The sequence below is a fragment of the Apteryx rowi genome, unplaced genomic scaffold (genome assembly GCF_003343035.1).
Source record: "Apteryx rowi isolate R43461 unplaced genomic scaffold, aptRow1 scaffold_12, whole genome shotgun sequence".
NCBI lineage: Eukaryota > Metazoa > Chordata > Aves > Apterygiformes > Apterygidae > Apteryx > Apteryx rowi.
In genome coordinates, this window is record NW_020447419.1 from 3149217 (window position 1) to 3161046 (window position 11830).

At 44.9% G+C, this 11830-nt stretch overlaps 1 protein-coding gene across 1 annotated transcript in view; it reads left to right on the plus strand.

The window, feature by feature from the left end:
* Positions 1-6915, plus strand: part of ERBB4 (erb-b2 receptor tyrosine kinase 4) — a 380218-nt gene extending 373303 nt beyond the window's left edge. Inside the window, exons 25-26 of the mRNA XM_026088236.1 lie at positions 3092-3389; positions 5294-6915. Coding sequence (XP_025944021.1) covers positions 3092-3389; positions 5294-5730 — 735 coding nt within the window. The 3' untranslated portion in view covers positions 5731-6915. The remainder of the gene's footprint in view (positions 1-3091; positions 3390-5293) is intronic.
* Positions 6916-11830: the final 4915 nt, after the last annotated feature.

Sequence of the window (11830 nt, forward strand, 5' to 3'; positions counted from 1 at the left end):
AAGTTAGGGGCTGGCTGCACAGTCTTTATCCAGATGTGTATGGCTGACCTTGGCGTCTGTTCCCTTTAAGAAAAGTACTAATCTCTGATAAAGTGTCTTCTGCTCCCTTTTCTGTTATGGTCTTTTCTCTCCTTGGTGTGATGATCTCAGCCAGGCAACCGCTGACTTTGTTCTTCCTTCCCCTTTTGGGCATTCTTCTTGGCTGTTCTTCCTGCGTGGAGATGAGTGCACATGGCTTTAATACATGGTGGCATTAGGGTAGCAACGAAAGTCACCCCGTTCCTAGAGGAGTCGGCCACCACTGTCCGTGTCCCTGAAGAGCGGCGCTGCAGCCCTGATACTGTCCTCCAGACGCCTCTTCCATACAGACGCTGCACTCTGTCTTAGGGACCGGTGCGACGGGAGGCCTCGCCTGGCCCTGGGAGGCAGAAGAAGCACAGCAGCTTCCCAGCTTTCTCCCAGTTTTTGTAGTAAGGCTCACCCAGCCAGAGGATAGCAAAGGAGACCACACGCAAATGGGGCAGCCCTGACAAGTTTCCGTGCTGATCCGACCAGATCCTCTGCCGTCTCCTGCTGCACAGCCCTAGCTCTGCCCTAGCTCTGCAGCTGGCATCAGCCTCCTCCTCCTCCTCCTCCTCTCCTCGGACATTGGCAGGGGTACACTGAGGCCGCAGGAGAGACGCTCTCCTCCGTTTCATTCCAGCACCCAGTTTCCCCAGAGAAAAACAGCTACAGAACAAGTCCTGCTCAGGCCTTGCTGGTAGGGGTGCAGACAGACAATTCAGCTGACCAAGCTTTTCCCTGCAGTTTTGCATTTTGCAACCTGAAGTCTTTTTTAGAAGGTCATAACTTAGCTAAATATGGATGAACTTTCATGGGGATGGGGAAACGTATATCTGTAACAATGGTTCATCCACCAAATTTACACCTCGGAAACAGAAGGTGTTAGATTTGAGTAACAAAATGGCTGCAGGGATATTTCTAATATGAGCAAATCAGCATATTTTTGATCACCAGAGGGGTGTTCAGCCAGGCAGCCAAAATCCATTTAAAATAAATTTGTGCCTTTTTTTTAAGGTTTTTGCCTGAAGCAGATATCTAGCTTAAACCATTTCAACCGAAAACTGCTCATGCTTGATAAAACTCTGTGCAAGTGGATATGCAAGTTTTTATGAAGAAAGATATTAGACAGTCACCATCATCTCCGACTTCCTGATCTTTTGGCAAGAAGTTTATAAAGGAAAGCTTGGCTGTAGTACATCCTGTCCTTACTGTGGGAGGATGTGTGTCTTTTTTCTTTGAAGTTTGATATGTTGCTCAGTGTGGATGTGTTTCTGAAATGGATTTTTGATGAGTAAGATATCTTCTTAAGTGGAGCTTTCTCAGGGTGGTTGGATTTCTTTCCTGAGGCACTGAGTTTTCTCTTCTRATTTGTCTCAAGCTTAGACTTTTTTTATCCTGACTTCTTCTCTTCCCCAACTAGGAGATAAGGGGAAAACAATGAAATTCTTGAAATAAAATGGGAAACAAAGTAAACATGAAGAACTGATTCTTAAATTCAAAAAAATGACATTTTGTTTCATTTTGATTTTCCTCTAAAAATCATTGATTCCTCCACTAAGGATGTGTTGATTTTGACCAGCAGTAACAGGTATAAATGCAGCTGCTGTGCTGGTGACATTACAGCAGTTCAAGGTCCGCAGGGCACTGTAAGATGGATCCAGAAACCAATATGAAAGTGAAGATCTCTGCCTGGGTCCTTTGATGTACAGCCTCTAGACTTTGTGGTAAAATCCCCTAGCATGTGATGCAGAGGTAGTGTTAGAAGAGTGATAGCTGTTGAGAGCAGGGTCATGGCACGTTGGTCTCTAGGATATCCAGGAGGTGCTGTGCTATTTGGGTTTACCAAAGCTTAGGGATCACCTCCCCTATGGTACCCAAGCTAGCTGTAACCAATCTAATGATGATCCTGCGCTCTCCTGCCCTCTGCTTCCCCCTCTTCCTCTTTTTATCCTCCGTCTCTGGGAAAGGAAGCCTCCGCTTGGAGCGAGGAGCTTTCTGCACCTCTCCTGCCCTGCAGTCTCTCTGAGTGTGAGCGCACTCTCTGTCCTTTCCGTAAAGTCTGCCTTTCCAAAAATTAGACACAAGACTTCTGCAGGATACAGAGCTGTCAGTGGATGTTACACGGCACTTGCCCTTACCCAACAAGGGCAAACCTGTAGCCTTCTCTAAGGCAAGTGATGCAGACAGCTCGTTGGTGAGACTTGTGCCATGATTGAGTTCTTTGAATTTGTATCCTCGTCTGGAAACCTGACTGTAGTGCATGTTTCTCCCCATTAGCTCAAACAGCTCATGTGACTTATTTCATTCATGTGACCTCTTACTATGTATCCATCACTCCATTTTTCTTTCCTATTAGAGTGAAATTGGACACAGCCCTCCTCCTGCCTACACCCCTATGTCAGGAGTAAGTATTTCACATTCAACCTTCATCCTTAGGATTTCTGCCTTCCTACTTTACATACGTACTGTTTCCAACCCTGTTTTCCTACATATATGGCCCAAAAGCCAACAGTGAACAAAATGTGTATGTAAGCAATCAAATAGTCAGGGACCTGTAAAGTCAGCCTGGATTCATCTGCAAGCTCTATGGACCCACACCCAAAATGACTGCCAACTTTTCTTGAAAAAGCATTTAGGTAACAGGTGTGGATGAGTCTGTCCATTTTTCCTTCCTATTTATAGGTTATGATGTCGAAATTTCCTCGCACCTGCTTGCTGACAAGCAAAATGGTAGGTTGAGTCACTGAGCTGAGGTACCTATAAGAACACAGTTTGCCAACCTAAAACATGCTGCTGAATGGACTTGCAAAGAGTTTGGATGACCATGTGATTGTTGCTGCAGGACCCCCTAAAAATAGGCCCACCAGGAATAAACAGAGATCAGAGGTGACGATGGGGATAGAGATATGGGTAATGCAGCCCTGAGCAAATGTGGCAGGAGAGCCACAGAAGCCGCAAACACGACTTGCTGTTGAATCTCCCGTCCTTTTGTAGCCCCCCTTCTCATGGTGTCCTTTCTTTCCCCCAGAACCAGTTTGTGTACAGAGATGGCGGCTATGCTGCGGAGCAGGGAGTGTCTCTGCCGTACAGAGCCCCTGGCTGTGTCATACCAGAAGCCCCCGTTGCCCAGGGGGCCACAGCAGAGCTCTTTGATGACGCTTGCTGTAATGGCACGCTGCGAAAACAAGTGGCAACCCTGGCACAAGAGGACAGCAGCACCCAGAGGTACAGTGCGGATCCCACGGTGTTCATACCTGAGCGGGTCGTCCGGGGAGAGCTGGATGAGGACGGGTACATGACGCCGATGCGAGACAAACCTAAAACAGGTAAAAATTTGTCTTTTCAGAGACGGTCCTCCTCTAGTCTGACTGCATTCTCTTTTTCCAGCTCAGCAGCTYTTCACCAAAAATGGCTTTATTAACTAACTCAGCAAGAGTGAAACATTCTGACTTGTTTGATATTTCTTTGCAATGGCATTCATTTTTCTTCACTTAATTTTCTTGTTTAAAAAGTCCAAACGTCCCCAAATGTCAAGTTTTGTTTTTTTCCCCTTTAAATTTTGTTTCTGGGAAGGAACAAGAGAGAGGAGTCAGAAAACAAAAACCCAGCTTATGCAAACACAAATATTTGGTAATTCTCAAGAAAAGGATCCTGCTTTGGCCAACCCTAGTCTTCACTTTATTTTGTTTATTGATCATCTTTTTTTTTTTTTCATGGTATTGTGCTCAGTAAATGTCATGTTGAACATGTCACAGAACCAATACACAAAGGTGGCATTTTATACCCACGAGAAGTCTAGGACTGAAAGCACAAGATGTGCTTCAGAGAGAGCATCACCGCAAGGTGGAGTTTCCCTAGATATGTGCCAGCTTAGGGTGCTACATTTCCCAGTTTCCTTCATTCCTTTTTTTTCTTTTTAAATAGCGACAGCAGTCATTCTGATGTAAGGGGATGTGTCATTAGTAATTTGCTTTCAAACCTTTGCTATAGCTTTAAAGAAAACGAATTAATGTRAATGTAAATGCCACATTGGTCTCACTATGCTCTTGTGCATGTGCCTGTTCCACCTTTCAGATTCAGCAAAGAACTTGAGCGCTATTTTAATTTTAAACTAGTGCCAAAYTTCTCTCTATTCAGCAGATTTCTTAAGCAAATGGTTAGTTTTAGCTGTGGGTCCAAAAGATTCTCACTAAGCCTGACCTGAACATTTGCATTTAGTGTTTTTGGCCCCTTTCTGGAGAAAACCAGAGCTGAAGGTTATGTTTTGCAATGCGACAGTGTTTTACAGGGAGCAAGACGGGACAGGATGCCCAGCAAGTCCATTGCCCCATGTCTCAGTAGCCTGTGTGTGACCACTGGAGGGACCTTAGTGAAGTGTGCCCTAGGACGTGCCAGTCCTGGACAGCCAGTTTCTTTATGCTTCTTCCCCCCACCGATGGCTCTCTTTTCTCCTTTCCACACAACCTCCATGTGCCTTAAAACCTCTCTACAATTCAGCTACAATTTTTTGTGGTGTTAATCCACAGAAAGTCATTTAAGACAATTGTAACCTGCTCCAGCTCCTGGTTTGGTGCTAACTTAAGACTCTCTTGTACCCTTCCCAGGGCTCATTTGAATCATTTTTTCATAATGCTTCAAGGCTCTTTGTCCTTCAGGGGTGGAAGGTTTTTAATCAGGCAAATTGTTCTATTAGAAATGAAGCTGTCTTAGAAGTTAGCCCTTGGGGATGTTTTTTGTGCAGAGAGGCTTAACCAAGATTTCTGTAGAGCTTTCTGGGTGGAAAGACTGCGGAGCAGGGGGTTTGACTGATATGTCCAAGGTTGCACAGAGAGTCAGCAGCAGAGATAGAAGTAGCTCTGCATGTTCAGCTCTCTAGATCATATTCTGAGAGAAGAGCCAGGATCAGGCAAGCCACTGGGCTGTGGCTTAGCGAGAGCTGCAGTTTAGTTTTCAGCTTTGTGTACATTTTTGATGACTCACATCATCTCTTGGAGTCCTAGCTCTTCAGTTTAACCTTCATTGTTTGCTTAGGTTGTAAATTCTTCACTTTTACCAAGTGTGTGTTCAATAGAGTTGGCACCTGACTTCRTCTGGGAGAACAGCTGAGGTGGAAGGAGGGACAAGTCAGTGTGCTGCTTCTGGTATAGCCTGAGAATAACAGAAAAATGACACTTGCTGCGTGGATGGGCTACTCTCCCTGCTTGCTGATTTATTTCTTATCTTTTCTTAGATTACCTGAACCCAGTGGAAGAGAACCCWTTTGTCTCCCGACGAAAGAATGGAGATCTCCAAGCTGTGGACAACCCAGAGTACCACAACGCTCCAAACGGGCAGCCCAAAGCAGAGGATGAGTACGTGAACGAGCCATTGTACCTCAACACTTTTGCAAACACCCTGGAAAGCACCGAGTACCTGAAGAACAATTTGCCGGAGAAAGCCAAGAAGGCCTTTGACAACCCCGATTACTGGAATCACAGCCTGCCCCCACGAAGCACCCTCCAGCACCCGGACTACCTGCAAGAGTACAGCACAAAATACTTTTACAAACAGAATGGACGGATCCGGCCTATTGTGGCAGAGAATCCCGAATACCTCTCCGAGTTCTCCCTGAAGCCTGGCACTGTGCTGCCCCCGCCACCCTACAGACACCGAAATACGGTGGTGTAGTAACCACAGTCTTACAGAAGCAGAAAGGCAACCCCTTCTAGCTGCCTCACTCTTTCTCTCTCTCCCCCTCCCTTTCTTTCTCCCATGAGCTTCCTCTTCTTGCCCGTTCACTCATTTTTGATATTTCCAAGTAAAAGGACGTCTTGGAGTCATTTGCAGATTGGGTTGGGAACCTGGAAGGAAGGAAGGAAGGAAAGAGACTGAAAGAAGAGTACAACCTGGCCTTTCTCACTTGCTGCAGATCCGGAGGGTCCGACGGTCGGAGAAGCCAGACGATACCAGTAAAGCCAGTGGCAGTGTTGCCTGCTGTCGAGCTAGTTCTCAGTGATCCGACCCAGACACTGTAGGGAAGGTCACACAGAGTCTGTTTCTTTCGGCAGGAACTGATGAGAGTCTGTTCAGCATTCCTGGAAGTCTTGATGCAGTTTCCATTGGGGGGAAAAAAATGGACAATTTTTATATCATGTGGGATAGCATAATAATTGGGATTGAGAATCCAATTTCTTTCTCTAACACTTTCTAGCCCAGCAACTGAAAATGGCTAACCTGGCTTTTCATAGTCATTCAGATCTTCATCGTGGCCTTCCAAGAAATGATGATGTGACTCTAATATCTGGCTAACCCCTTATTCTGAGCCACACCATGATTTTGTGCCACTTCTAACAACAGAGACTTTAGCTCAGAATGCTGGTGCGTGACATGACCATTTTTGTACATGTGTCAATACGACAAATACTTTAAACATAAAAGTCCTTTCAGAAAAAAATTAACAAAACACATCTCCAACATGCTCTTTTTGAAGCTAAAAGGCCAAGAATCAGGATTTGTATGCAAAAAGCTTTGCTTTCATGTTTTATACCTACTGAATATAGATATATAAAAAGACCCAAACAGATTCTTCCCTCTTTTTCTTCTTTGTGATCATGAAAGTAGTTGGGGATGCTGTCAGGCAACACTGAGGACAAGATGGAGACTGGAGAGTTTACTGTGGTTCATGAAGTTTGCTGGTGTTCTGTGGGGTGGTGGTGGGAAGGGTCCTTTAAACTGGAAGAAAGACACTGGACTGGAGAAAACGCACATAGCAGTTCACTGGAAAGTTAGTTTGCACTTAAGCTCTGATTTTATTTGAACTGTTTTCTGGATTTTGAATGAAGCAATATGGAAGCGACCAGCAAAATACAGAATAATACTTTTAAATTTTAAAAAGTGAATTATATGTAAAGGATGACTGTGGAAATGCCAAAATGAAGCAAATCAAGTCTTTGGATTAGTGTCCACCAGTTCTGAGAGGCCAGTGCATTGACTGCTTCAGAGAATACAGTGAGAGAGCAACCTGCTCTTACTGCTGCCAGGACAGCAGTAGTACTGTGTGAAGGACAGCAGAGCAAGCCCTGAAAGGGACCGGAGGAGAAAAATGTCTTGCTCGGGCTTGCAGTACAATACAGAATACTTTTTTTCTAAAAAGAGGATTACTCTGGCACAGAAGACAGTGCATACGAGGTTTTAGAAGTCAAAATGTGCATGACTCGCAGAGCTTTCAGACAAAAATGTAAATAACTATGAGTCAGTCTCCTTGCACTTAGTTCTGCTTTCATCAACCTGTTTTTACATAGACACCCCTCCCTTCTCTCTCTCTGCCCTCCTCCTGTTTGGAAATATCTTCTAGCCAGAGTTCTGGATGATTTTAGCAACCTAAGGCAGATGGAGTTGGGAAGGAAGGAGTAAGGGCCAGCGATGCTGATGTCTTGCTCCTGGTGTGCCAAGACCCATATGTGCAAGAGCATTTGCGCACCTAGTACCCATGGAAAATCTTAAGCATTAAGTACCTTTGAGGGTTTGTCTGTGTCTCTAGCCATCAAGGCTTTTAAAGGGGAAGAAATAATACTCTTGTGGGATGGTAATCCTAGGTGATACAACAGTATTTCAGTTTATGCACTTTAGTACTATTAAAGTAAAGATCCTTTGGGTGACCTAGCCTGGCAACAAAAACAGCATCAGCCAGTGGTCTGGAAATACTGCGTGGCATTCCTCCAAAGTCCAACCATCTGAACAGTTAGCAGAGGAAGGAGCAAGAAACAACTTCTCATCCTTAGCCTGCCACTTTGAGCTGCTTTTCAGCGTCGGTACCATGTAGCATTTGGGAAAAGCCACTGGCAGCATCACCTCCCGTCCCTCTTATTTCTGGGAGCACCACGCAATAGTTACTGCAATCTTGGTGTTTCAGGGCCAGCTAGACAAAAACAGGAAAGGTCAGGAGGAGCCACTTGATTTCCAGCCTGGGCTGGTTGTCGTTAAACCCTGGAGGCCCTATCCCGGGAAGGTTTGCTAGTGGTAATGCTCGCCGGGTGGGATTTGAAGCATGGGTGGAGGTCTGCAAGGTTGGGCCAGAGTTGCCGAGCAGCTTGAGGGCAAAACCAGCGCAGTGTTGCGCACACATGTTTCAATGCAGAAGCAGCTTTGGTGATGTTGGTGAGGGGAGAAAGGGCACGATGGTTTGTCCTGAACAGATACGCCTAATGGGGCAAAAAAACCCTGGTGCAGCTCACGTGTTAAAGTCAAAGAGGTGCATGCAAAAGTTATTGGGAGAGAGAGATGCACACCTCCAAAAATTGAAGCGATGGTACTAGGATGTAGCTGCTAAGGGAGGGTGAAGGCCCATGTGTCTTCTCTGATCATTAAGTAATACTGGCATTAAAAACAAGCCCATTGAGTAATCAAAATAGAAATAATTGTGTTCATTAACAATTTAACTTTTTAATTCTTACAAAACTTGAATTATTTATTCATTTTAATTGTTGACTGTGGGTATGATGTAGTATATTTGGTAGCGTGGAAATGCAGAGATTCCTTGAAGTGAGGCAGCATGAAGGCTGGAACGAAAGTTGCGATACTTTGGGGCTCAGAAAAGCAGACGGGTTGGGCAGTGCCAAACGTGTCTTGAATAGCCGAGGGCGAACAAAGAATTAATAAGCATAGTAATCTGCAGTGATAGAAAGCTCAACATACCGCATCTGAACAAATGGGCATCTTTTTTTTTCCCCCCTGAGTTTCTGGATGGAGTTGCAATTGCTAATTTTTTCTCTTTTGCCAAAAATAGCCCTTAGATTCCTTGCTGTGCCCGGAGTTGACCATTGTCCAGTGTGCTGACCTGGGCTGTGCTGAGCATCTGGTTAGCCTTTTCCTTTCTCCCACTAAGAGCAGCAGTCTTCATGAACAATGACAAAAAAAAACCATAAATGTGTGCATTGTCTCTGAAACTTTTCACCTGAACTACTTTGACAGATTTTTGCTTCTTTGCCATAGAATGAGAGTGTATCCGTGGTTTAAACCCCCCAAAACTAAGGGCAGAACAGTTTGTCTTCTTTAACCTGATAGGCACAAATAACTGGCTAGCTTTATCTCATATATTAGCATTAGGGGTTATAGCTACTATTTTGGTGAAAGGAAATCGGGCACTGTGGCAAATGTGCAACCATCATAAGTCATGAGAGATGAAGGTCAGGCTTTTTTTAATGAACAATCACAGGTTTTGGGAAAAAAGCAGATATTTTTCCACACACAAACTGCATTTTGTCAGCACAAAGCAGCAGAAGAAAGAGCATCAGCAGAAGTGTTTTGTCCAGCTCTAGTTAATTCTCTAGTTCCACAACGGTATCTGTAAACACTGCTGTCAGTTTTTATGGATTTTATATGCAGTCTCCTATTTGTAAATGTTTTCCTTTCCCTTACCATAGCATGCACGATGAAAGAMGAGTGAATAACTTTCCAAGAGCCGATTCCTGCGTCTTTACCAGCTCTTGTCCCAAGGCACAAATGAAAGAGAACAACAGCTGATTTTCYTTCCTAATCTCTTTCAGGGATACTTAACTTAGATGTTACTTACCTACCTGTGGGTTATTTCAAACAGATGTGGATGGATGCTGGATTTGATTGATTTGCTATGACATATTGAGTGAACCAGACTACTTTTATGTTGCCTTTTTCAACTCTTTCAATGCTTCTTTTTCCTACAGAATAGCTAGGATTTTTCTTTGGTCATTTGTTCAAATGTAGCAGAGTATTTACAGCTTGTTTTCCTGCAGGTCATCTCTCAGCCCAGAAATCTTTGCGTAAAGTGTTGTGTTAACCCTGGTTTGTACCATTTTTTTTGATGGAAAATGCATTTCATGGCAGAAAGAGCTGTATGCAATAAGCTTGTTCCACTTATTTCTCTGGATTAATGGGGAAATACTTTTCCCGTCATGTCCCGCAGTGGGTAAGCCCAGGTAGTTGAGTGCGAAGGGCAGTTGATGTCCGTATGCTATGGGGCACAGCAGCCTGCACACACACACAGTTACTAGTCTTGCTGTCAGTGAGCCTAGAAATAGGGTTTTTTGAGGATGGACATATATGGGAAACTCAGATGTTAAGAAAACAGTTTTTTTTCCTGGTGGATTGTCTGGGCAGAGGTCCAGCATCATGGTGGCAGCATAAGGGAATGAAGATGGGGCTTTGCCATGGCCCCTTCACACTGCCCCAGAGAGGAGGAGGCTTTAGCACCCGTCAGAGTTAGGCTGTCTTTTGTGTAATTCCCCGGCGTATCCAAAAGCCTTCAGAAGTATTAAGGTCAGTTAGGTATTCACTTGCTTTGAAGGCTTTTTAGCTTGAGGGCAGTGGTGGAAATAGGCCTTAGCATGAGTCAGCATCGGGCCTTTGGTTATCAGTGAGCTCTCTGGCTGTTAAAGAGCTCCTCAAAGTAGACAATATAACCTGGAGTTTCCTGAATACTGTTTAAAAGGTGGTTTTACTTGCGGTAACATGAAGCCTGTACACCCATTCATTTCTAGATCCGCCACTTGTCATTTTTCTCATTGCCATGGATCTTAGATTTCTGTTGCTAACAAAACAGCTTATCTGTTGTTATATAAAATCATGGATTTGGGTTCAAATATTTTGAGGAAGCTAAAGTTATGGATAGGGAGGAGTTGGTTGTAGCATTCATGCTTCGTTGCCTGCAAGGAGCCGTTGTAGTCTTGTGCGGCATTGCTCTGCTTGGCAGCGTCTTTTTTTCCCCTGACTTTTGATAAGCTTTATGCAGGTAGGAAGAGGTTACTGCTACAAATGGGGCTTTCAAACTGGGGATAAATAACAGAAATAAAGTTCCATAGTTAGAAGCACCAGTCTAAAATGTCCAAAAATCACTTGTCTCCATCTTTTGTTTTAAAAGACTAATTTTATTTTATCATCAAATCTTTCTGTGATAACCAGGGCCCTGTTCCTGTAGCGTTATGTGGATTAGTACGTTACTGTGCTTGCAGGCTCATTGCTCCTGGTGAAATGATTCAAGGGAGGGCTTTCTTCACGCATACTGTGGCGATAGCTGGGCTCAGCCTGTAGGCTGGGAAGGGAGCAAAGGTGCAKAGTCCCCTTCAGGGATGTCTGTGTGCATTTTAACTGTGACTGACGGTGGTGGGACTTGTTTCAGCTGCAGCCAAGCACATCTCCAAATCAGGACCTGAATGCAAAGATGGTGCCTGCCCAAGACATGCACCAGTCAAGGTCTGTGCCAAGAAGCCAGAATAACGAAAGGGATGAAGGGGAAACCTAAGGATGTTATCCTGATTAGGAAACAAGAAGAGTCACAGCTGCCTAGGTTTTTTTGGAGAGCTTTGTAGGCCTTTGGTAGAGAGGGCTTTCGGGAGCTACTTAAGTGGTGTAATTATGTCCTAGTCCTCCCCTCCCCTCCCTTTTCCCAATAAAAAAGCCATGTAACCGTGCTCTAGACATGAAGATGGGATAGCAGTTTCGTCGCGGATGAAACCACCAGGGCGAAGGTGTGTCTTGCACAGCATCCTCTCTCCGATGGGGTCAGGTCCAGCTGCCTGCAAAAAGCACCCGATGCCCGGGGCGAAGGTGTCTGGGGAGCCCCCTGCCCTCAGCACGCTCGGCCGGGGGCGAGCAGGGCTTGCCAAGGGCTCGTGGCCTGCGGCGTGACCGTCGCCATCCCCTGCCCACCCCGTGAGCCCTCTTGGGGAGAAAACACTGTATTTGTCCATAGCACTCCGAAGACTGAACCCTTTTGGGATAACCACAGTAATAAACTGTGAATGGTATTTTATAA